The sequence below is a fragment of the Hetaerina americana genome, unplaced genomic scaffold, assembly GCF_022747635.1.
Source record: "Hetaerina americana unplaced genomic scaffold, ioHetAmer1.1.p SCAF_9, whole genome shotgun sequence".
Taxonomy (NCBI): domain Eukaryota; kingdom Metazoa; phylum Arthropoda; class Insecta; order Odonata; family Calopterygidae; genus Hetaerina; species Hetaerina americana.
Window position 1 is genome coordinate 60576827 of NW_027287538.1, and position 27444 is coordinate 60604270.

At 38.2% G+C, this 27444-nt stretch overlaps 1 protein-coding gene across 1 annotated transcript; it reads right to left on the minus strand.

The window, feature by feature from the left end:
- Nucleotides 1–1645: 1645 nt before the first annotated feature.
- LOC139698589 (uncharacterized) lies at nt 1646–26650 on the minus strand. The gene is made up of 4 exons (XM_071597432.1): nt 26477–26650; nt 13783–13996; nt 4685–4861; nt 1646–1740 (listed from the first exon to the last, which is right to left on the minus strand). Exons 1-4 carry the CDS (start codon nt 26648–26650, stop codon nt 1646–1648), a joined length of 660 nt encoding a protein of 219 aa, XP_071453533.1.
- Nucleotides 26651–27444: the final 794 nt, after the last annotated feature.

Here is a 27444-nt window from a genome sequence, read left to right on the forward strand (position 1 = left end):
TGACATAGCCATTAAAATGATTCAGATGGGACGTTAAACTTTGTACTCTTTGACGCCTTTCGTTAAGAGTAACCACATTTCGACGACGGGTTTCTTTCCACCCTCCTTCTATTCCCTAAACATTCTACCCCTCCAAAATCATCCACACTTTTACCTAATGGCTCAAATGACATTAGGGGATCGAGATGGTGCGGGGGCTAACGTACTGGCTTCCCACCCTGAGGGCGCGGGTTCAAATCCCGGCGGTGTTGAATATTTTTCAGAGGTATCTCGATCCCTACTTGAGGTGCTTTGTGGAGGGCACTTTGAGTGAGTACGCCGTCCGTCGGATGGGACGTTAAGCCGCGGGCCCCTTGGCGCCTTTCGCAAAGAGTAGGCTAATGCCGACGCCGGGTTTCTCTCCACCCTTCATCCTTTCCTGTCCTTCCCCTATGGCGCAAATGACCTTAGCTGTCGGTCGCCTCCCCTCAAAACTACTACTACTACTCAAATGACATTAGCTATTGACTGCCTCCCTTAATAGCTGATAATTCCACTGAAAAGCATATGCCATAAGGTGATCGCCAATTTGTCTCTTTACCATGTAATTTAGTACCTTTTTTAATGTCATTTCAAATAATGTTCGCTATCATTATCTCCCTATACGCGTTGAACGCTTTAAATTAATATCCAATAGAAAATATTTGTCGTTGCATGTGAATTTAAACGGGATAGAAAACCTTATAATTTATTAATACTAAGAAACTAGCAATCAAAATAAATTTCTTAATTTTGAATTTCAGACTATCAAACTTTCGCTCCCTATACACCCAGCTTGATGCATAAAGTAATATTTCAGTAGAGCTATTATTTGTATACGTTAAATAGAGGAGAACGTGAGTCGAGCGAGATCACGGAGGAAATGGGTAAGCAGGTGAGATGGAATGGAAGAGGTAAGAAGTAAGAGTAAGTGAATTATCGGGTATTATTTTTTTCAGGAAGTCAATCCAGAATAATTTAAACACGATAAGTGTGTTTACTTTCTTTCAGCATGTCAACCAGAAAGAGGAGTTAATAAAATTACCAAGCGATTACAGAAGGGATTTTGATAATCAAATTAATACCTGTGCAAAATAAACTTCATTCTGACCTTGGATAAGTGATCGGAAGGAACGAAAGTAAAAAAAAATCGATATGGTGCACTGGCAATTTCGATCAATGAATATTCTGTATTAACTTTTCCAGTGCTGCCTTCGTTGATCACTGAAGCTTTGTATTACGGAGATTGTGAGAAAGATTTGGAATTCAGGATTAAATTTTTATTGAATATGTCTTATTATTATTATATGCACGCATATGAAGGATTAAGTTATTACTTAATACTGTGTATATTAAAATAAAATTTACTGAAACAGTTTAAATATCATCATTGATAAAAATTCAGTGTCATTATAACTGTGAAAATCATTTATTATATTCATTTCAAGAGAACGTGAAATATAGAAATTTTACAGTCAAAAAGTATTTTGAACAAAGAATCTGAATACCAGTCGTAATAGTGGTTGCAATATTTTATTTTTTCCGTTCTTTTTATTTCGTTAATGATCCCGGGGCAATTGAGTGGTGTCATATGTGTCCGCTAACGCTGGCAAAAGTTGTAATTCCCTCATTCGATGGCGATGTCCGCGCAATTGCTCCAAGTCTCCTGTGGGCCGCATCCCATACCCTCGGATCCGTCATCACAGGTGCCCCAAGAGTTAGCTGCGGAGTAAAAAAATGATGCATCAAAATCAGTGTTATTAGTATTTCCTTCTCTCTCTTACTTTCGAACTCCACATGAAACGATTCATGCATCAAGAATCAGTTTATAATTCTTGATATACGTGTGGTTGTTTATGGGTAGCATTTTTGTTTTACCTTCAAAGAAGTGTTTGACCAGAATAGTAAACAAAAACGTTTAAAGGTTTTTGAGAGGAAAATAATAGGATTTAAACGTAGACGCACAATAATTATATCATCCTTCTTTAATGAGAACAATTGGATCAGTTTAGACTCATCCGCGCAAAATATTCACGACTTGGAGGCAATTATCCTTTTACTGAGATATTAAAAATGAACATTATACTGGTGAATGCTTTTAGAAAACTCTTATTCAAAGAACCATTGAGGAACTACAATTGCAGTAGTGGATTAATATATATTCGTAATTTCATCAAACCTTTCCTTGAATTGCGATTTGTATTTTGTTGAAATTAAATATGATGGCGTAGTATTAGCCGATAATTTAATAAAGTTTTTCATTTGACTTTGTTTCATTTGCTTGTGAGGGCTCTTACGAAATCGCCGTCATGGCAATGCATGCCTATTACTTCAAAAAGTCCTTCCGTTTAATATTTTAAGTTCATCGGATTCAGGTGGGACGCGCACCTAAGTTAAATATGCTGCCAATATCCCTATCTAGTATGCCTTTCTAATCAACTTTCTTCCTGAAATGTACAAGTTCTGTCCCAAAAGTAGTAGGACTTATTTTTTCCCGTATAGACGGCGAGAGGGGTGGCGGTTTCTCTGGCTTGGTTCGAGGGATGGTAGTCTCAGAAAAGGCTAAAGGCCGGTGGTAGTGGGCCTTAGTGGAATGCGGATTACTCGTTTGCGAAACCTCTGTAACGTGACCTCATTATGCTCTGTCATGAATAGGTATTTGGAACAGCGCTACGCCATCAAATTTTGCATGAAACTGGTCAAAACCGGGAAAGAGACTCATGACATGTTCAAGCCAGCTTATAATGATAACGCCATGGGTATTTCGGGTGTTTTTGAGCAGCATAAATTGTTTCGGGAGGGTAGAGAAGATATTGAAGACGCCGAACGTTCAGGACGCCCTTCGACCTCAAGTGACGAAAGTCTTGCAGAAGTGAAGGATTTGTTGCACAGGGGTCGCAGATTAAATGTTTGCATGATTTCTGATGAATTTTGAATCCCTAATAGTGATTCGACCTTTCGACCGAAAATAAGGACATGATAAAGGTGTGTGCGAAGTTGGTGCCGCGAGTACTCTCGGTCAAACAAAAGGAAACTCGCACGCGGATCTGCCAAGAGCTTCTCGACCAAAAAAGTGAGGATCCAAATTTTTTGACGTTTCCCCACCAGACGTTTTCCTCTTTCCTCGCCTGAAATCTGTGCTGAAAGGACATCACCACGACTCGGTGGTATCGTTACAACAGACCGTGACGAGGGAGCTTGGCAAAATTCCGGGCGCCGCCTTTCAGAAAGGCCGTGGAAACCCCGTTGGCAGCGGTGCAGAAGGGTGCTACTTTGAAGACTTTTGAGTGAATCAGACAGATCAAACAGATATCGCGAGGGTAGATTCATTTAAATACTTGGGTGTAACAATTACTCACGATCTGTCCTGGGGAAAGCACATACGGGAAATATGCGGTCGTGCTAACAAAAAATTGGGATTTGTAAAAAGAGTGTTGGGTAAATGTGACGAAAAAGTGAAGGAACGATGTTTTATTGCCCTAGTCAGGCCCCACCTAGAGTATGCTGCCAGTATATGGGATCCTCAAGAGAGAAATTTGATTTCGGAATTAAATCGAGCTCAGCGGAGGGGGGCTAGATTTGTCAAAAATTGTTATGACCAATGCAGTAGCGTAACTACTTTGCTAGAAAATTTAGGCTGGAATTCCCTGAAACAGCGGCGTTTACAATAAATATTAAACTTATTAAAAACATTCAAAGATGGGTCATTTTCCGATGACATCAAGAACATATTACGAACCCCAACGTATTACGGGGCGGAGGGATCACGAATATAAGATTAGAGAGATAGACTGCAAGACTGACAGGTTTAGGATGTATTTTTTTCCAAGAACAATAAGAGACCAGAATACTTGTAACCGAAATCCCCCACTAGTCGGCTCGACATAATAAGTATTAACCTACAAGGTAGGGACTGCGCATGGTTATACTAGTATATTTATATACATTTTTTGCAGGTTCCCCCCACCTTTCCCCATCCATTTGAAAAACCCTAACCTCCTCATCCCTTACCCTTTCCTCCCGGTACTACACACCCCCTGCCACACACCTTTTTGGGGGTTTTCAGGGTATTGATGTAGATGTAGATGAGTGAATATATCAATTCTGACCATGCATTTTTTTGTTATCAACTCAGTCCTGCTACTTTTGGGGCAGGCCTTGTATATTTTTGAAAGAGTTTTTCGTTTCCGTGTAATTATCTCCTGGAAGTCATCAATATCTTGTCCCGTCAGATGATGTCTCTTGGCTTGCAAAATATTTTGTCAAAAAAATCCGGAGGCTGGAGGATCGACAGAATTTCACAGAAGTACGTAATTGTGTCGTTTTATGGTTTTAGGAAATGGCTTGTAAAATAAAATACTTCTTACATTTTTGTGAATTTTTGCACTCGTGCATCATACTCTTTAAGTATTAAGCATTTATGACTCTTCAGCACTTATTTTACATTTCGTTTCAATTTTTCATTGCGAATAATATGTTCAAAATTGTGATTATTTTCCCCAAAGTATTTTTAATGTTTTTAAAACTTGGGGAAACGCATGGATAAGTAAAATATGAAGAAGATGGTAAAAAGAAAACCAGTTTGACACGGGAGATTTAAAAATAAAAGAGATGATAGGATAATGGAGTGTCCGTGGAGGGTTTCAAAGCCTATTTTGCCACTCACCTGTCCTCCAGAACCACTGCATGACGCAGCTCTCGCATTTGATTCCTTGAGGCAACTGAACCTTCATGTCGTACATGCCGGCTTGAAAGGTTTCGAGAGTCCATTTCGTGGAGCCATCAGAGAGGGTCAAGAGGTGGCGGTCCAGACACTCCTGCTCCACCGGCTTACCAGGCTTGCCTAAAACAAAAAAAGTTAATCCTTTTTAGAACATTCCTGAAAAATATTTTTTATTTTCTTCCTCACGTTGTCATGTTAAATAACAAAATGTTAAATTTCGCAGTGTAATATGCCATGAGATAAAACTTTTGGATTCTTTGATTGTGTTTCCACCAGATGTTGGTAGATTTATCGTGCTACGCGAAAGAAACGTGCGAAGTGTGTGGTCGTGGAAATCGCGGTTGAAATTAGTTTCGAGGCAACCGGAGTTGAGGGGAGGGGAATGAATCCGCGGATTCACCGACTTCGACTCACGTCCAACGCTGCACTTACTTCTCCGACAATTCTTTTAGAAATCGCGCTCCACTTTGCATGCGTGTTGGCAAGCAGTATGTTTCGATGACTCCGTGGACACGCCACTCAGCCGTTTCTCTTCGCTCTTTCCGGCTTCTACCATTAGGTTTTTGGCAGTGGCGCGAAGGAGTTGATTATTCAGGCCAACAGAGAACGCTAGTCTAATTTCATGCCTTATCAATCCAGGTTTTTTTCCACTTGTCGGACAGTAAGCAAATACTCCTTGTTGTGCGCTTGATGGGGTCGCGCTAATTGTAAAGCGTCGCAATGACGCTCTTTTCGGGGATCCCTCTTCCGGAAGGGAGTTGATGAAGCACTTCGAGAAGCTTCCTAATGAGTTCATGGAAATAAATCTGGTTCTTGAGAGAAGATGAAAACCAAAGATTATAAAGAAAAAGGCATTCATTAACGCCTCTACGTAATTATTAAAGCATTCTCTTTATCGTGTCAACCTGAAGAAATCTTTTAGACAGAAATCTTCTTTCATTGTCTCGGCCATTACCGTACATATTGCTTCAATAATTAATCGTACTTTTTATACGCACTTTCATCAGTGTTGATAATATCGCTAATGAATGATATGTTAGACGGATTACTGTTGCTTTTTATTATTGATTAATTCATCATTATATGTGTATAAAGACTATGAAAGTGTATTTGCCCCCAGATTCTCACCTGGTCGCTTCCCAGGAACCTTAAATTTACACTAATCGTGTTCCAAAATCGACTGGCCTTGGGAATCTTTTTTTCTATAAATTTTGCATTGAAAACATTTGACTTTCAAGATGAATATTATCAAAATTTGCACCAAAATCCTTGAAAATTCCCCCAAAAAGATCGAGATTTTTAATGAGTCCTCATTTTAAAAAGCTTTTCACTCATATTTGGTTTAATATTGGAACCATGCACTGGAATGTAAGTCTAGAGGAAACAAGTAAAACGAGGCACACATGAGATGTATTGAAAAAAGGTTTCTTTTACATATCAATCCCAGAAGGCTACAGCGTACGGAGCAAATTTGTAATTTTTCATGCATCTTTAATATTTTAGGCTATACCGGGTTCTCAAAACGATAATGGTAAACTTCATCTGATATCGTAACCCTTTCCTCCCATGTTTGGGTAAATTTCGTGCTTTTACATTTTTGGATTTTATTATAACAACATAATAAACAAATGATCCGATGCTTTATTTTATTTGTAAGCAGGTTATCGATTACAAACTTTGCATTAAAGTTAAAACCATAGTGTACATTTATAAAAGGAAGATGATTGGTACCATGCGAATTTTTAATTGTACACGAATTTTAATTGTTCGCTGAGGGAAAATTACATGGCAAGCATTTGAAGAATCTTTCCTTTAGTAGCAGTTTTTAAAAATATATTAGTACCCTGCAGGACTCAGGAGGGGTCAAGCAGCATACAAAATGCCTTCTTTGGTCCGCTGTAAGAAATAAGCTCCCAGTGCATATGCATGCCTCCAGATTGTAATAATATAAAGTACGTTATAATTATCTCAAATATAGCAAAGGGAGCAGCGTTTGTAGCAAGTGCCTTCTTATGCACACTTCATAGGATCATTGATAACAATTTGTTTTAGCTTCCGTAGCTCATCTACCAAACTCAACCGTCCTCTCCTGGGCGAAGCAAATACGGGGAATATGTGGACAAGCTAACAAAACTAACGATTAATTAGAAAAGTACTGGGTAAATGTGATGAAAAGGTCAAAGAGAAAGGTTATCTGCGGTTGGTTAGGCTTCACTTACAATATGCTGTAAGTACATGGGATCCTCAGTAAGTTGGATAGGTTACCGAATCGGATCGCGTGCAGCTAAGAGGACCTAGATTTTTAAAACGTTGTTATGATAAACTTAGGAGCGTATCCAAAACATTAGAGCAGCTGGGATTCTCTCACGGAGCGAAGGTTAAATTACAGATTATATCTTGCATAAATAAGAAATACTTCTCTTTAGCAGTGACTTTGAAAATGTATTATTATCCCCGTCGTGTTACGGTAGTAAAAATCATGTCATAAAAATTAGAGAGATTAAGTGTGGAACAGATAGATTTAAGATGTTATTTCTTTCACGAACGATAAGGGATCAGAATAACACTGCCTGACCGCGGTAGGCTCATATTGGGGTCAAAATTAAAATAACTAATAGATCAGACTAATTTTGATCCCAATATGACCCCACCGCGGTCTTGTTATTCTGATCCCTTAGTATTCGTGGAAAAAAATACATCTTAAATCTATCTGTTCTACAATTCATCTCTCTAATTTTATGGACATGATCCCTCCTACCTACGTAGTACGATAGGTGTAATAATACTATTTCAACACCCCTGCTTAAGAGACATCCTTCCAATTTATGTAAGAGCTTCAATCTGTAATTTAACCTTCGCTCCGAGAGTGATTCCCAGCCTAGTTACTCCAATATTATGGATACGCTACAAAGTTTATCATAACAACGTTTTACGATTCTAGCTCATCTGCTCTGCACGCGATCCAATGCGGCAGCTAATCCAACTTCTTTGGGATCCCATATACTTGCAGCATATTCTAAATGAGGCCTAACCAATGACAGATAACATTTCTCTTTGACCTTTTCATCACATTTACCCAGTACTCTTCCAATAAATCGTAATTCATGTTAGCTTGTCCACATATTCCCCGTATATGTTTCACCCAGGAGACGTCGTGAGTGAGGGCGACGCCTAGGTATTAAATTGATTCTACACGTTCCATTTCGTTGTTCCCAATACAGTAGGCGTCCAGGAGGGAATTGCTCTTCTTCCAAATATTAATTACTACACACTTTTTTAAGTTTAATGCCAATCGCCCAGGGTTGCATAGCGTTTTATAGTATTAAGGTCATCTGATAAAGCTGCTGCGTCCTCAGGATCACGGATAACAGGGCAAACCATGGCATCGTCGGTAAATATATCTTACAAGTGAATACGGAGTCAATGTCGTTAACGTAAAGTAAGATTGAAAGAAATCCGATAACACTGCCCTGGGGAACACCTAAAATAGCTTCTACTGCATTTCAGCAAACTCCATTTAGATAATTAACTACATTTCATAAAAGGCATGTTTATTCAGAGCGGCATCCTTGACGGTCCTTAATTCGCATGTAAATCACTGGTAGTTCAAAAGCTAGTGGGTATTCATATTATTTCCAAAACCCGTGCTCACTCAACGAATCAAAAGGAAGCAGTTTGGCAAACGTAAACAGTTCAAATCTTTCCATCATGAACAAAATCAAGAATGAAATGTTAAGGGTAATCTGGTGATCATTTAAAATAGCTGAGATGAAAGGAATTTATCGCATATAATGCGTAGAAACGACAGGTTTAGTCACCAATCCACGATTACTGTTACAAACATATTAGTGGGCGATGGCTCATTTGTGTGAATTTTTATTAAGACGAGAGCTTTTCTGGAGGTCTTCCCATAGACCTCCTCCTATCCTTCAGTAGGATTCCTATCACGTAGCTTAGTCTTCCTGGCTTTAGCGATCGTTTTCTACCCAGGGCACGAGTTTTTATTCATTCGTTATACCGTAACAAGAAATTTTCTCCCCACGATGAAGACCTTCGGAATGTCTCATTCGTTACCTGACAAATGGGTGTCCTCAAAATATTAGCTGTCTACTCAGTAACATAAAATGTGTTTACCTTTCGAAGAAGACCGAAAAAATCCGTTTCATGCTCGGGGAATGAAATTTAATCTTTGAAAAATGGAAATGGTAGCTCGAGTCGTATTCATTTGTCTTAGGATGTGCTTATGAAGCAGTATGATCACATTAAGGAGAGGGAATGTTAATTACTATTGCAAAACAACAGATTTTATTTGGCATCGCTTTGACGTAAACCCCGTTTCAGAATGCAATTGTTATCTACATCTGTGCCTTCCGTTATTAATATTTTGTCTTCCTCACTCTTAAAGTGTGTAATAACTGAGGAATATAACCCTTTACTCCCGCGACCTACTTTCTGACTTACGAGTATCAGTTTTCGATAATCGATGGGCTCTCACCATTGGAAGAGATGGAGTGAATTGGTTTTGTGACATTTCATTTCTCATCCTCGATGGTAAAGGTTTTTATTTGTTATTTTTCAATAAGTTTGTTTGTGCCTGATTTAATTCTGTTTATGGTGTCATAAATGAAAAATTGGTGCCAAAATAAATATTAAATACACTGATGAATGAAATTAATATAAAATGCAATCCGAAATTGATGCAGGCAGCTAATCATATTGTTAGTTCTGGATATTTAATTGAGTCCTTGAAGCTATGAGTAGCTATAATGAATTACAGAACACCCTGTAATGTTGAGGAATCAGCCTTTGTGAGGAAATATCTACGTATTTACTTATCCAACTCTGCCAATTCGTGCTGAGGTCGCTGTTCCATCTCTTGGGATGAATGAAACGTTGAATATCATATTTTTACGGATATTTTCCTCAGTCCCGCTCTGTCTTTCGCTGCAAAGCTGACAAAGTTTCCCTTAGCAGCGAGGACTACGTGTAGCTATACGTAGAATGCAGATTAGAGTATACAAGTTGGAATCTATTCACCGAGCGAAGATAAATTATGGATTGTATTTCTTGCTTTTATAAGACGTTATTTGGCAATTATGTTTAAAATGTATTATTTACCCCATCGTAGCACGGTAGGAGAGATAACGCAAGTAAAAGTAGAGAGATTAAGTGTAGGACCGACAGATTCAAAGATGTCATTTTTCCTGCGAACGATAAGGGAGCAGAATAACTGTAAACGACTTCACCATGGGGGCAAATATATTCTACTTTTCCTAGCGCGTTTATCTAACCGTCAGTTTATTAATCTTCAAATTAATAGCGGCCTTTTTCTAATTCATGGAGAGGCACTGTATCCTTAGATAATGTAGTGCATGTAGCTGTCGTTGAAATTATTTCCATATTTATTGGTAAATAACAATGAAGCACTTTGATGTGACATGCCTAGAGTGGAATCACCCCTTGCCACACAAAGGCAAGTTACAATGTAGGACGTATGCAAAGTAACATTTGGATGTTGCAAATGCCACTTTTATTCGTGGCACGGAGGAAGATATCAAGACTTTGGTCTAGCGCGAATGGCTAAGAAAGATTACTGAGCTTACTTCCAAAATGGTGCCCATTGACTATTCTTTCGGTCGTCCGCGTGCCTTCCCACCTAGTATTGTAAGCAGTGTCACCTCTTCGTTAGCAATTCTGCAGCACGGCCGCGACGCAACTGCTCTGGCTCCTCCGTGGAAGCGTGCGTTCTGTTCTTTTCTTCCCATTTCCTCTCTCATTGAACCGAGGCACGACGCAGCAGCAGGGCCCTCTTCGGTCGGAAGGAGGGATTGCTCGGGGGGAGGGGGGGGAGGCGGAGGGAAACAATGCAGGTTTGGGGAGGGGGATCGCTCGATCATGACCCTGCCTCATTCGATGGTGAGCGGAGATTCCGATCACGTACCCCGCCCACCTCCCCCTCTTCACTTCTCATCACACCCTCCCCCATTCCCTTCATTTCCTTTGCCGCCACTCCAGTGTCACTTTGTTTGGTTTCGAGATAGATTGGAGTGATAGGTTGGATATAAAAGGTCAATCGTTTACCAACACCACATCCCAAAACAAAGAATGTGGCGTATAAATATTTTCATACCGGTGCATCTTGAACAAAATCAATCAAGGCGTACGCAAAACATTTAAGAAATCTAAAAAATCTTTCAAAGACTCAAAGGAAGAGTAGCAGTATTAAAGCAGCATTTTCAACGATCATTCTCAATCTAATATTTATTCATTTGGTTAAGGCAATCAACGGTGGTGGATTTCACAAAACTATGGTCTAACACCGTTAGAAATTTTCCAATCATTTTCAACGTTTCGCTTCAAGAGACGAAATCTTCTTGAGGGGCATTGAGACATTGATTTTCAGCCAAATCGACCGAGGGAGGTGAAGATTGCGTCCTTTTACGACGCTAGCTTTAGTTGTTCATAAAATTAATTATCATTTGGATTGTACTTTCAGAATCGGAAAAGGTGTGCCGTTGGCAAGTGTTAATGATAACTTCATTATTTGATGAAAGTAAGAAACGAAATCAAAAAATTTGACAACGAAAAATGGCTTCTTAATATAAATGTCACCATTCGTTTGTATGCCACTTAACTTTTGACAATGCACACCTCGAAAATTTATGCCCGTACCTTTGATGTACAGGGATGCATGTCTGATTTATATTCCGGAAATTAATTAGAACAAAATTAAAATTGAACAAGACTGCTAATCGACATCAAAATGCAAGCTTCATTGTAGGTTTTTGCATCAATAAATGTTTTCTTTATATAAATTTTCGAAATATCCTGTTTCTTAATAAGCAGAAGGATATCTCGAAAATATTGTGTGGAAAAAATCATAAAGTAAGGTTTGACGAAGGCGTAATTATCTTTTTTCACATGGTTTAGTTTATTGGGGCACAAATTTGATATAATAACTGAGTGCCAACAAGAAAATAAGTCATCTTTATTAAGAGAGAGGGAGAGGTTTTAAAATCGGTCATTTGACGCACGACCCGTGCATATCATTCCCTTCTCTTTTGTTTTAGTAAACGGGAGTACAAGGGTTTCCCGTGAATTGGTAGTCGCGTGGTAAAATGTCGTGCCTGCGCGAAAGACTAAGCGAGCGTGGGCATACGCTATGAAGGTTGGGGGCTCACTTGTCACCGGTCAACACGCGAACCTACTTTCGAGTTCACGGAAATGAATAACTTGCAGAGGGAAAGCAGGTTACTAAGCCTATGTTCCCAAATGCATTTTCTGTCAAAACTTTGGGAACACGTTATGCATTCATATTGTTAAAAACCCTTGGACGTTCTAATTTGTTTTTTGAGAATATGAGATATGCATTAAAGGAGTATTTGACAAAAGTTGGCGCGATGAAATTTTCCTCGTACACGTTGACTCAGACGTAATGAATAAATCGCAAGGAGTGTCATAGCAAGTAATCTGTCTGCTTTTTTTACCTCCCAATGACTATTTTCCAGAGTTTGGTAGACATATATGTACTTGTATTTCGGTTTCGGTACTCAAAAATATGAGTTGTAGGTGAATTCAATATCAGCGACATTAATCATTCGAACGTAAACTATGCATCATATTTGTACATTTTTCGAGGAAATCAAAAGTTGGTCCTAAAGTATTTCAATATAGGTATAAGATAGAAAATATACCACCTTACGGAGTAATAATAAGGTGGTAATTTGACTGAAGAATTGTAATTAGGTTGTTGGGCATATGCAAATTATTGTAATCCAAAACGAAAAATTTAATGAAATCAACAGTTCGTATCTATTTCTTGAGTCTGCTTCGAAAGAGGTTATCGTAGCATTTTCCTTTGCATATCTTTGAATATCAGTATGCCATGGAAGAGAAAAATTTTCGTTTCAAATTTTTTGGGTTAGTACTAAAAGTTGCCAACTGATTCCAGTTCATATTTAATATTTATAAAATTATGCGCGCTGTTTTTGGTCATGATTAAGGGAAAGGATACGTGTGTATTGAAAATTGTTTTTGGCTCATCGAAAGGACAGTATATTTTTAATTTTAGCTTGGATAAACAATGTGCACTTAATGTGCTTTGGATAAGTAAGGTGAATTTGGAGCCCCATACTACATGTATTAATAAAAACTCTTCATTGGTCAACAAATTTTTAAATTTTCCATAACAAATGTTACTTACATGTTACATACCGGGTTACAGCTTGGTTTAAAGGCGCTTGGCTCTTTTCTTCGTTTTTTCTTGTAACCCTTTGATAGTTTTATCGCAGGAGTTATTTGTCAAGAATCGTTTTCTCGACGGACCACAACCTGGGTCTCGTTTCATGTTTGTTATTTTTTTAATGAACTATTTTGGCGTGTTTTCACGCGTATGATCTATGAGCTGAATTACAATAATGAGCCTCCCGTTCAAGGCAAAAGGCGATTTGATATGCGCTCTGAGTTTTACGCCTCCTTAACGAAGCCAATTATTTGTACTCCCTAAAGAGCGCGTGACAGCTGATCTCTTCCTCACCATCTCCACAAGAAACGTAACCGGTGACCTAAAACTATTCAACAAAGTAACTTCCGACCAAATACTTATTAGTCACTCATAGTACTGATAAGTAAAATCCAATTTAATACTCGTCTACTTTTAATTAGTTTTGAAACGTAGTTATATCGATATCCTTTCGATAAATCGGAAACCATGTGTCAAATGACGCTGCAACGGAATTACATATAACTCGTACTTGAACATTTAAACGATATACAACAAAATTGCGCATTCCATTCATGATGAATTTATCACGTACGTTTACAAAGTACGTCGAATACGTTAACTGAAAAATGTAAAAATCACGTTGTTTTGCGTACAATGTACACTACGTCTTTCAAAAGTTATAACTGACGTCATATTACGTAGTTGGGTCATTTGGCGAATAAGAGTGGCATTACGTAAATAATTTTCTCCGCCGTAGGAATGTGAGTAATGGACTCGACTAATTTGTGTCGTTTGACGACAGCGTCCCCGTACTCACCCTCGACTCCGTCCATGGGACATAACTTGAAGGTGAAGTAGCCCTTGTGGCTGGCCGTCACGTTGATCTTGACGTTGATCATCTCGCCCTCCTTGTATCGATTGGCGATGTACCCCAGGCCGTACTTGCCGCCGTTCTCATTGGGACGGGGCCTTGGCAGGTTATACGCATCGCCGCACTCTCCACATTTCCCGCCGTTCGTCACCCATTGCGTCTGCGGAAGACCCACAGGGGGATGGGGAAGGGAAGAGAAAATACCCAAAATTTGATTAATTACGATGAAAATGAACTGGTTCGCAAGTGTTTAAAACATTAGTATTTTTAAAGAAATTAAAGCAATGTAAGGATCCATATATTTTCTCTTTTCGATCTCAATCCTTTCTCAAAGCTTATGAGGAAGGCAAGCCCCTTTTCATAAAAGTGTGATAGTAGAAGCCCTAAAGTAAAAGCGTTTCTGTTCATGTTTTAAGTTTTCCTTCCTATACCTTCCTCCTTATCGATGGGGAGTACATTAGTATGACACTAAGTCATTCCCATGGATATTGACGTTCGTTAATCAGTTATATAAAATACTTTTTGAAATACTTGGGGGTCACCGTTGCATCAGATCTTACTTGGGGAAAACGTAAACGCACTAATTGCGGGGGGGGCTTAAAAAGCTAGCATTCTTCAAACGTATACTAGTTGGTGGGTTTAGAGACGAAAAAGTGAAGAAAACGTGCTATTTTTCTTTAGTAAGACCTCACATAGAGTACGCAGTTAGCTAATGGGATCCATTTGAAAAAAATTGATTACAGAATTGAGAAAGGTAAAGAGAAAGGCCGCTAGGTTCGTGAAAAATCCGTACGAAAGGACACAAAACGTCACACACTTAATACAGAATCTGGTGTGGAAACCTTTAGATAGGAGAAGACTCGGGGCAGAATTAAACTTATTGCAAAATACATAAAGCGCGTGGCTTTGCATCCGACATTAGAGATGCAATTAGGCCCTCTAATTCCATTGGAAGGGCCGACAATTGTCACGAAATAAGTAAGGCTGCCGAAAGGATAGATTCAAGCATTCGTTTTGCCCGCGCACTATTCGTGACAACAATAAAAGGGGGAAACACCTAAGACAGTAATAGGTACGCGCTGTGGAAAAGAGCGGCATACAATATTAAACTACAACAGAACACACACTAAGTTTGGCGTCCTAACGCCACCTGCCGTCCGCTCTTGTGCTAGGTAGGGTGTAGGTGAATGTATGTAAAGTCTATCGTGTTTGTGAATTGTCCGTTCAGGAATATTTTGAATTGTAATCTGTAATAATGTCTGAATGTGCCTGCCATGTTTTCATGTTTTCTTCTTGTACTCTTTGTGCAGGCTTAGGGATTGCTGCTAACCATGAATGTAAACAATCGTAATGTGTGTGGGCATTTTGCATAATTGGTGTTTATTCACCCCCTTTACACGCGGTTTTTGATGGATCGCGGTTGGCCAGGTGCATGAGGAAATGGAGAGAATACATGTAGAATGGATGGTGACCTACCACCCCATAACACACGCCCTTGAGACGGCTTACGGGGTATTATGTAGATGTATATATTTTTCCCTCCTTTAATGTTTTGCCCCCAGTTTAAATTTTAAAAGCGTAACTCCCCTTGATTTAAGGGCAAAGTTTTAAAAAAATTCCAAATTTTATTACTGGGTCATGAGCGTCTATTTTTTGGTAAATTTGATGCCATGAGATTTGAGCTACAAAATAATTAACTTCTATTGCAAGTGATTTTTTGTGGTATTTGTGGATGTGGTGGTATGTGAGCTCATTGGGGAATATTTTATAGAGTTATATTGAAGGGCCTCTGGTAGCGATCGCATGTGAGGTCAATTTCAATACATATGTAAATATGTCAAGGAAACCTGCGTTTTTTGTACGGAATTCAAGTCAATAGGTAGTAACTCTTATTTTAAATTGAAGAGAGCGTAAATGATTGCCATTACATCAGCTGTTATGCCATTGATTCTAAACCTGTGAGTTTATCTTCACTTATTCTAGCGTGCATACAATTTGATAGTATCGCCTTTTCCTTCCTTTGAACCTTCGGATAATCAATTTTTTATCCCCTCAAGCAATTTGATACGTGCTCCTTGTGAAAAATTACCAGTTTTGTCTTTGGCTAACTTTTACTCTCCACTTATTGTCTCACTTGCGTAATGTTTCTTATTCTCTGTCGCAGTATACTTCTAATTTTCCTTCATGATACAACTAATGGTACTTTCGTGCCGTTAAAGATGGTATATGGTTGTTCCACACTAATAGGACACATCTGTTGAAAGTCAAAACCAATATTGTCAAACCCAACCTCTGTATTCAAATGCGTTTTATGCCGATGGTTTTTTCAAGGTACTTCTTACAGTGCTCCGACTAAAAATTGTCGTTATTATTATTGTTTATTGAAAGAGTTTCAAGTTGGCAGTTTTCCAGGTGGTTTAACACATTCAGTTTATATTTATGAATTAAAATTTGGCATTCATGTATATTTTACATTCGTATTGTTTTACATGCATTACATCAATGCATAAATTTGAAAATCCATACAATTATCATGTAAGCTTTTTGCATCTTTCTTTAAATACATTTATATTGCTTGGAAAGGGCTCCAATATTTTTGCAGGCATATTATTCGATCGTTCTTTTTCGGATTCAAATTATGAAATGTTGAGAAATGGTATTTCTTTTATATTTTTTCTTTGTGCCTGGCATTTTACCTTGTATTTATGGTCATTTATCCCTACAAAATTCGGATTTCCGACTTCATCCCTTAATCCTTTCCAACCCAAGCTTTTTTTCTCCCTTAATCATATGGAATATTCCACAGAATTTACTTCTTTTTCTCTTTATTCCTAAAGATTCCCAGCCTAGTATTTTGAACACTCTCCGTTCTCCTGTGCTTCCCGAACACATATCTGGCAGTCCTTCTCCATGTCTTTTCTAGTTACGCAATATGACCCTCTTCGTGTGAATCCCATACTTGATACGCGCAATCAAAAATCAGTCTTACAAGAGTTTAAATACGTCTTCTCCTAGCTTGTTAATTGGCCCTCTTTGAGGAACCTCATTGCCCAACGCAACATTACACTTTTTTCCGTTCATTAATTTTACTGAAAAAATTACGATTTCATCCAAAAAACTAAATAAGTATATGAATAGTACTTTTGCCATAGATACTGTCGAATATGAAACTAAAATATCGAAAATAGACTTCATAAATGTTACTTATTAGCTCATAATAACTAATCAACGAATACTTTTCTAAACCGCTCAGTAGTTCCACGGGGTAACATGTCTGCCCCAACCGTCTTATTTGATTTCAATTCCTTTGATACCCTTTCTACGTGTAACTCACCATCAAGAAGATCTTAATTCAGTTATAATTTCAGTTTTAAAGCTTTATCCCACTATATTCCTTCGTCTTTGACAAATTCATATATGCTCTTCTTCCAATTTGTAATATTCCTTGATATTTGATCGTGTTCAAGCAAACTTTCGTGGTCTAATTCTTTCTTTCAAAGCATTCAACCCTCTCTCCTTCCATTCTATCGACCCGGCCAAACTATCAAGGCATACTTATTTCATAATTCTCTATTTTCAATGCCAATCCGTATTCTATCACAATGAACGCGTTATTGTACCTAGATATCGCTTTTTTACCATTAAATACCATTTAATTTTCGTATACCCATCAAAGATGATTGACATTTACGCTTATCCTGGTTGAACATATTTTAACTTCTACGCTATAATGTTGGAACTATTTTGATACGGGGTCCCTTTTGCTGGATTAGACATGCAATCATTTTTCATTATATAATTAACATACTACCAACATCCTTACTGTCGGCATTTGTGGTCAACTATCACAACGCCTTTCGCAAACATTCTGGCAAAATATACGAAATCATCCACGCGCTCAATTATTTTGCTATAGTATTATTCACAATTACCCACTCCGCAGTCATTTTTTTCTATTCTCTACATAAAACTATATCAGTACTTTCGTTTCGGACGTGTTTGCTCTCAGTCTCATAGCCTCTTTCAACTGAACAATGCTATTCACGGCAGCCAACAGATCAATTTGGCTCTTGGCCAGACATACGGAATTCGAAGCTCATTAGTATGTTTATTGCCGGAAGAATAAAACATGTCCAATGGATTAGGATTCTTTCCTAAACGTTGACGTTACCTAGACGAAATATATTGAAATTCGAGTGAATCAAGTCTTGAGACATTTTTCAGAATCATAAAAAGCGGTCATAATTTTAGAGAGCGAAGGAAATTTCCCAAGGCATTGAACTTGCTTGCTCACAGTTCAGACGATGATGTTTGAAATGAAATATTTGACCGAGAACGCGATATAATATTAATACATAGTACCCTGAAACCCACCACTAGGGTGTGTAGCAGGGGGTGATTATGCACCACCCTACCCTTGAGTTTAAGCCTTTTCCTCTTCGCGGGGTCGGACAAATATTATTTTATTCCGATCCTTTATCGTTCGTGGGGAAAGCGACATCTTAAATGTATGTCTTCTACTCATAATCTCTCTTATTGGATTGAAATGATCTTTCTTACTGTTGTACGATGGGATAGATAATGCAATTTCAATATCTTCGCCAAAGAGACATTCTTCGTATTTGTGCAAGAGATTCAATCTTTAATTTAACCTTTGGTCCGTGAGAGATTCCCAGCCTAGCTGCTCTAATATTTTTGATACGATACTCAGTTTATCATAAAAACGTTTTACAAATCCAGCTCCTCTACGCTGCACGCGATCCGATTTGGCTATCAATCTTTGGCTGTTGAACTTCGCGAGGATCCTAAATAACAGCAGCATTTTCTAAATTAAGCCTAACCAGCGTATGATAAAATTTATCTTTGACGTTTTCCTCAAATTTTTCCAACACTATTCGATTTATGATTTGATGAAGGCGTGAGACTTGGCATTCTGTTATCAAATTATGAAATATCCTCGTGAGTCTGTGAGGGTTGAAAAACATTTTTTGATTTCATTCGAGGCAACAGCTGATATAATTTTTTTATGTCCATTGAGCCTTGTTTCTAGGTGTTCTTGCGAAAAAGATGCTGCAGAAGATTTTATCGGTTTCATTAGCTCACACAATTATAAACGAGATTATGATAAAAATCTGAGTCTAAATTTGGTCGGAATATGTTAGGAAAATCGGTTTGGGTAACCATAATCTTGGAATTGCTTCGAAAATGACGTGGATGGCTGTTGTGTCGTGGATTTCGATCAGTGTGTTGCCGTGAACAGAAATCCTTAAGGTTATTCCTCCTGCTGCAAGATTTCATTGCCAAGTTCTTCGTTCTATTTCACTCTTTCGCTATACTCTCAGCAATCGGGTCAAGGAGACCACTTTTCGGGGTGACGAGCCATCCACCAATCTCAGGAATCAGCCAGAAGTCTGGTTTCGCTAAATGAGAGCTGCGGTACAGTTTTGAATAGTCAGACGGAGAGACGGCTCAAAAACGTCCTCAGGGAATTTAAACAGTCAGAATCATGATCATGAGAAAAGATGTAGAGAGATCAAGTGTAAAATCGACAGGGCTGAGATATTATCTTACCACATATGATAAGGGATCAGAATAACTGAAAGTGACCTCGTTATGGGGGAAGAAAGCATTTTTCTTTTTTCATTGAAATTAGTAAAGTATGTCGTCCTTATTCCTTCTGACCTTATTTCACTATTCTTCCTGTTGCTGACAATATCTCGCATGCTTAGAGAAGTATACAAATTTGGTCATTAAATCCAATCTTCGTTAAAATATTCTTATTTTTTCTGCCACATGGTATCAATGAAATTCTTTGGTTGAAATAAAATTACCTAATCAAATAGGAATGAGAATAATCACAGGTCTGTGAAGTTTGTTTTCTACCAACGATCTAGTTCTGTGGCGTATCCAAAATATTAGAGGAGCTAGGCTGAGAATCACTCACGGAGGGAAGGTCAAATTAAAGATTAAATCAACTGCATAAATTGGAAGGACTTCTCTTAAGCAGTGATGCTGAAAATGTATTATTACTCCCATCGTACAATGGTAGGAAAGATCATGTCAATGAAATTAGAGAGATGAAGTGTAGAACGGATGGATCTAAGATGTCATGTTTTCCACGAACGATAAGGGATGAGAATAGTACTGTTCGACCGTGGTTGGGTAATATTCGGATGAAAATTAGTCTGGTGTGTATTCACCCCCTACCACACACCTTAGCGGTGGCACTAAAAGGTACTAAAATATCAAATATCAACTATTTTACATCTAGATAACATAATGCATAAACGTATAGCCGTAGTTATTATTATTGTCCACATTATTTGAATTATTTTACGTATATATGGTACCTAACAATTAAGGAAACCTTAATTTTTGACCTTTCATAAGTGGTTTTCGACCACTTTCTGATTCACAGACTAGTAGTGGCTTACAGATTGCAGTGTAGATGAATCCTAACGGTCTACGAAATAAGTAAAGACTTCCCTCCGGAGTGGTAAAGGAGGTATTAATAAATGCCTTTAATTTTTCCTCCTAAAAGATGTTTCTTTTAAAAGGGGATATTCATTTTTGGCAAAATTGTACAGACGTTTCACGACTCCGAAATCTTGAGCGATGGTTAATGTTCTACAGTTTGCTTCGAAAGATTAGATACAAATTTGACGTTGTAAACTTTTGTTCATGTTTTGTGTCTCTATGAGTTTAATGGATTCGGTCGAACATCTTCAGCAAGGTGAATACAATTCTCAATGCAACTGAATTACCACTCAAAATCATTACAGATTCAACATCAAGCAGTAATCCTAAAATTTGCTGTGAAAAATTCTTTAAAAAATTAAAAAAATGCTTTGTCGTAGGTCTCCATTCAATGTTTTTATCGGTTAGTCTGATTGCGTTTCCTCTCTTTCACGTCTGCCCATATTCTTTTTTCATTTCATTTGTCCCATTCGGTGTGTGTTCACATTTTCCACGACGAATTCGTATCTTCAAATTTGGTAAGGACAAGCGTTATGCTTTTTTTTAGAGTTTTCGTTAATTATTTTTCGTATTTATCTTCCTTAGGACTCCCATCTGTCTTCACTTGATCTATCCATTATGCCTTCTTTGTTTTCTTCCTGCGCCACATTTCCAATGACTGCAATTTTCACATTGCTGAAGAATGAATTCAATGATTCCACAGAGCAGAGTTTCTATTTTTTTTCTCTTAGCCTCCCAGCCCATCAGGATATGACCGCACGAAATTCGTTTTCCAGTATCGATTAGTTTACCAAGTGGATATTTATGTGCGACCATGCATCGACATAACGAATATGTTGGTTATACAGTTTAATATCTATAACATTGGGTATACCACCTATATTTGAGTAATGTGAACAATATCGTAAGCCGATGTTTACTTCCGTATTGACGATAAATTCCGATACGATTTTTTGCATGTGAAAACATCGATACAGTACCAACAGGTATGTCGGCATATTTCGCAGCCCTAATACAGGATATAAGCTTCCAACGGAAGGCTGACGTAAGCAGATTTTGGGGAAAGGGAATCTCAGGAGGAATTTAAAGCACCATTTTGACCCAAAGAGATCGACGAACTAAATACGTGACGAGGAAGAAAAGACCTTTCGATCAAAAAATTTTGACGCGATGTTTGTCATGCTGCGTAGGTGTACTAGACTTTGCCAAAATCCGTCCACTCCAAAAGCTGATCCCAAAGAACTCTCGATGGTTTTAGTTTGTCTTTGAACTTTCACGGTTAGTTTCCTTCTCTATATTGTTTTCAGATAGCAAGATGTCTACATTATCGGGGATTTCCCGCTCAGCAATTTAGCTCGTCTCGGAGCCGATGGAGTATATTCCGGGGCGAGTCATCTCGAGTATAGTGTATGTATTCTCTAAAATTGAAACACTGTCGCCTAAGTTGGCTTCTGCTACAACCACATATGGCGAGGAAATAGCATACGCATGTTCACCAACGGATGGGTGATTTCTAATGTTCTCCAATGTCCAATGCGTCGAGACTGACTGTGCCATGCTTGTAAAACGAGTTGTCCTTGTCCTCAAAAATTAAGCTTCAGTTTATCTGCGATGACTTCCTCATTCGAGTCAAATATTTTCCCCTGAAGCTTCTTTTTGAGATCAGCAAACAGCCAGTAGTCACTGGGGGCTAGATCTGGAGAGTATGGTAAGTGGGCAAGCAGATTGAGGCCCAACTTGTTCAATTTGGCCATTGTTTTCATTGACTTGTGGCACGGTGCATTGTCTTCATGAAAGATAATTTTCTTCTTCTTCATGTGCGATCGTTTTTTTTGCGATCACATCCTTCAAAAGCACCAATAACTCAATTTAATAGTTGCTATTGATAGATTTTCCCTTTTCAAGTTAGTCGATGTAAATTATACCTTGCGCATCCCGAAAATAATATTCCGTTCAATAAGTACCGGGACTTATTGAATGAATTGGGCGTATGTGCATTTAACTTGTAGAGGGTAAATTTTCTGTGGGTTTTTATTTTAATTATTGAGCGACCTTGACCGATTGTGCTTAACTCTACTGAACAGCATTTAAAATATTTTTTCCGAGGCTGAAATGTTTATACATTTTTAGTCGTGGTATGTGCGGTATGCGTAACTATAAACTTGAAATATTTGGGTGATAATGAAACATCCTAATGTATTCTCCCCACTGAAAGATTCCTAAATACTTGTATGTTGAATTTATGGAGCAACCATTTATTTAATAAACAGGTATAAGGAAAGTTTTCTCTCACGAATAATTTAATATCTAATTATAGTTTTTGTTAAAAGGTTTTTCGCTGCGTATTTATCTTGTTGCTGAAGAATTATCATTGCATTGTTTTAGTTTCTTGTCTTATCTCATTGTGATGTGAGATTATCTGACACGTAAAAAATCGGCAGCATAAGATAAGTGTGCTGTGGCAAAAGAGGGATTAACAAAGTGGTGATAACTTGTTTACATTAACCGATATCGAATGCGATAGTCGAAAGATTTTGAACCCACGTGTCTTTACTGAGTTCCTTATCAGCTGCCAATCTGTCAATCTTAAAATTCCTACGGATATTATTTTTTTTATTTACCTCGGCCTTCGCCGTTTTTGCTTTTGATATATCAAAAGTGTTCTCTTGTGCAATGCAGTCTTTGTTATATGTCGTTGGTTAGGCATCATTTAGAATATGCTGCAAATATATGGGATCCTCACGAAGTTGCATTAATTAACGAATTGGATCGCGAGCAGCGTAGAGGAGCTAGATAAACTTAGTAGCGTATCCAAAATATAAGAGGAGCTAGGCTGGGAATCACTCACGGAGCGAAGGTCAAATTACAGATTGAAGCCCTTACAATAATTGAAAGGAGGTCTCTTTAGCAGTGATGTTGAAAAGGAATTATTACCCCCATCGTACTATGATAGCAGAGATCATGCTAATAAAATGAAAGAGATTAGGTGTATAACAGATAGATTTAAGATGCCATTTCTTCCACGAACGATAAGGGATCAGAAAACATTGTCCGTCCGCGGCAGGGTCATGTTCGGGTAAAAATCAGTCTGATGTGTATTCACCCCCTGCCACACATCCTAGCGGTGACTTGTTGGTTACATTAGTATTAATAATAATAAAACACCTGAAACGGTTGCGACGCGATGAAATCAGGGTTGTATTCATAACTCATTAATAGAATTTAACCAAGTTATAATGGTGAAAGAAGACACTTTGCTTTTCCACGTAGAATTTTTGTTTATTACGACCTAGGTTTTGTTACAGCGTAACATCTTCAGGTCCTGTTACGAAACCTAGGCTGTAATAAAAAAAATCTTCGTGGAAAAGCAGTGTCTTCTTTTATCATTAAGTATTGCAACCATGTTACCTCTGAAAATGCGTCATTTATCAAGTTTTTTCCCTTTATCCGTCTTATAATGCCAATATAACTTATTAGACATTGGGCGTATGTGCAATCCAGATTTTTCACAATATAAAGAGGTTGTCGCAAGTTAATATGATTCATTCAGGTTGATCTGGTTACTACGATTAACACATTTTTTAGGTTTCGTTTTGTAACGTGTTCAAACCTCTCGTAGGACATGGTTGTTTTCTTGTCAAGGAATGAATTTTGAATGGGAAATGCGACGTGCCATGATCTCAATCGTCTTCAACTCCAACGGCAATCATTTCCAAACTCTATATATCTCATTAGATATAGTGTTGTGAGATGGATTTTTCTCTTCTCTATCAATCGATGGTAATCCTTCACTTCTGTGTTCCAATTTTTATGTCCTACATTGTGTGAGTTCTGACAACTAGCTTGGGCTCAATGGAGAGAGTAAAGCAGGGTATTTACTTTCGTATTTCATCCGAAGCAAATCTGCTGGGATTTAGAAGGCGGTGATATCTGTCTTACTTAAGTTGACATCGGATGCAATAATCGAAACATTTTTATCTCTATGGTTGTAATCGTATCAGCTGCCTATGTATCACTCTTGAAATCCCGACAAATAGGAGTTCTGATAGGAATATGGAAAACAAATGGATGACGTTCGGGCGACACGAGTTTCAATCTCAACATATATGTATATGCCGCAGCAAACAGATCAATGAATGAAGGAAACTTCAGCATGTCCCCACATACGTCTCTCGCGTATGGCAACGAAAAAAATATAAAAAATCTATTCCTTATCTTTTTTGAGAGTTAAACCCTTGATTTGATATTGGTGATTTAAAGTCACCAAAAAGCGTTTCTCATTCAAGATTCTCCTTTTACGATGGTATTGATGACCTCAGATAAGATTAGTGCTTCTTAAGATGCTTACGTGGTGACAACAGATTTGAAATGTCCTTGGTTCAAATCTGGATGATGCATCTGTTCATCATAGGCCAAAATTTAGTTGGCATAGCAACTGGAATCTTCGGGGAAATCACATGCGTCGATGGGAGAGAATACGCCCCCGGGTTAAATGTCAGTCATGTGAGAATTTGGCAAGGACATGGTGAATTTCACCCTCATCTGGGAAATATTTAAATTTCACCTTTGGGGTTGATTACAGTATTGTCGTTGTTGGTGATGCTTTCAAGAATAATACTCGCCCCATTACTTGGAAGCACTCATCAGTGAGCGGATTTCAGTTACGAGAAGTTCGATTTTGCTCTAATGTAAACGCAAATTCTATTGTGTTGGCAGCCTTTGGTCGTTGATGTCTTTTGACTTGACTGATTACTTATTGTGGCCTACAAAATATTAGGGCCTCATAGAATAAATACCATAAGAGACTCTAAACTAAAATAAGTTTATTATCTGTGATAATGTGTAGGACTTTCTTATTCGCACTTATGATTTCATCGCATTATTTTCGACTCTGTTGGTTTCCGGAGAATTTAGAAACACCTGTGACGTTACCTTATCGTTAGAATTCGTTCTGAAATAATTTATTTGGAAATTAAGGCCAAAATAGGACGCCTATGGGAAAGAAACTCTGTATGAAATTTATGTTACCCAGTATCTAGCATAGTGTCAATCTATGCGATAAGATTGCAGTGCCATCCCTGTGGACAAATGTTCGTTCCACGTTCACATCGCAGTCTACAGGTTTAAATCATATTGAATGAATGCATAAGCTACTCTCTGAGTTAAGGGGGCAAAAAAATTTCCCGATAATGATGATATTTCATCATAAACAATGTTTCAATATGCAATGGGGATACAAATTTATTTATTCTAGGCTGTTTAAATGTGGAAAAACGATTAACTTCGTTACTTTGATTTAAAAACTCGTATTTTTGTCGATATTATATTATTTATTATCTAAGACAACGAGGAGAAAAATTGCAACGAATTTGTCAACTAAGTTATTTTTCGATGCTATTTAATAAAAATATCTGTTGGATTAGAGACTATTAAAGGGTATTGGGTCTCAATTCTGGAAAATTCCGACTGTAATGGTACTGAACTAATTATATCGCGTACATCATAATGTAATGTGCCAGTGCAGTTTCAAAAAAATTAAATTAGTTTTGCTCATCGGGCGATGTACCTTTCACTTCTCTAGTAACGAAACAAAAATGATTTTCGTGGAAAAAAGCTTGGATACTTGGTCATTGATGCCAGGGTGCAAGCGTGGATTCAGGGATTTGTAGATATGGGCGTATAGGAGAATAGGAAAAAGTAAATGAATGGAATGGGGAACAATGCTCTATGCATATTGAGTGAGGAGAGCAGCTTGCCGGGTTAAATTAAAAGTAGGCAGTAAAAGTGAATACAGAGCGTACAGAGTGGCAATAAATTTAATAAAAGCCTACGATAGAGGGGAGAGATTGGATAAGAGTCAAGAAAATAATACACATTTTAAACTTAATGAATGGAGGTTGTGAGCATATTGAGTTGAGAAACAGTTATTGCCATGGGGAAGGCATTTATGGAATAGTATGGGATTTTTAGAGTATCCATTCAGTTGTGTTAGGAAAGCGTTAGGAGAGTTGGGGTGTGTATTCCTGGAGTCATCAAAGACCTAACTTGACCGGTATTTATACTTTTAATAACAATTATAATTTGCCAAGCGCCTCATACGTTCAGGGTGCCGACCCAACCTGTCGAATCGGGGAGGTCCGGATTGATTGACCAGGGGGCTTACCCCGAATCCTCCGCAGTTGAGTTCGTCGTCCTCCCAGTTGATTGGCGTGGGGGCCCCGACCCGCCATAGGGATGACCTCTCGCAGGGCTCGTACATGTACCCGTGTCCGTCCACCCTGACCACAGTCAGGGTCACCAGGGCGCCGACCAACAATACCCACTTACTGGTGGCCATCTTGTCTCTCAAACTCAGGAGAGTGACTCTAAGATCGACCGATGGGATCCTCTTTATAACCTCTTCTGCTTTCCTTAATCTTGGAATCGTGACTTAAATCATATAATCATATCAGCGGAGGGGGACGCCATCGCCGTAATACATCACCACTCGCTTTGATCAGGGATTGTGGAATTCCCGCGTAGCATTCCGTGGACCGTTCATTCATTTTCGCCATCGTTCCCAGTCCGGAATTACTGAGCCTAACGTAAGTTTTAATGCGATTTTCTTCGAAGATTTTAAAAGAACTATCGTTAGATCTTGCGATTGTGACCGCTTAATTAAATAAGAATTTAAAATCAACGGAGAGTTTAATTGCAACGAATTTTTTATCTGCAGACAATTCCAGTTGTGGCGTATACTTTTTAAGGGATAAATAAAAAAGTGAAAAAAGCGATATTTACTTTTCATTAGAATTACAAACTCCAGATGCGAAATTTAAAGTGTCTGCCATCTTTCGAATTAACAAAAGAGGTGCCAAAATTGTTGAGGCAACAAACTTGGGGATAAGAATGGAATGAACGGGATGCTGGTTGATTGATGGGCAATAGTTTAAACACATTGCGGAGACCTACACGGATAAGTTCAGTTTTGCAGGAAAAAATTTGGAAAACTGAATTTTGGGGAATCGTTAATTTTAAAAAGGAGAAAATACAAAAGTAAAGAAACGAAAATGTACAAAAACATTTTTTTAAAGTATGAATTCCGGTGAAAATTCAAGTAACTTTAAAAAAAATGTCATAACAATGAATAGA

What these genes read in the sequence shown, in the direction of transcription:
- LOC139698589 (XM_071597432.1), bottom strand. Translation starts at nt 26,650, where the DNA reads ATGGCCACCAGTAAGTGGGTATTGTTGGTCGGCGCCCTGGTGACCCTG. An exon ending in TCCCATGGACGGAGTCGAGG is followed by an intron (nt 4,862 to 13,782) that starts GTGAGTACGGGG and finishes TTTTTGTTTTAG; the next exon opens with GCAAGCCTGGTAAGCCGGTG. An exon ending in GCAGTGGTTCTGGAGGACAG is followed by an intron (nt 1,741 to 4,684) that starts GTGAGTGGCAAA and finishes TTTACTCCGCAG; the next exon opens with CTAACTCTTGGGGCACCTGT.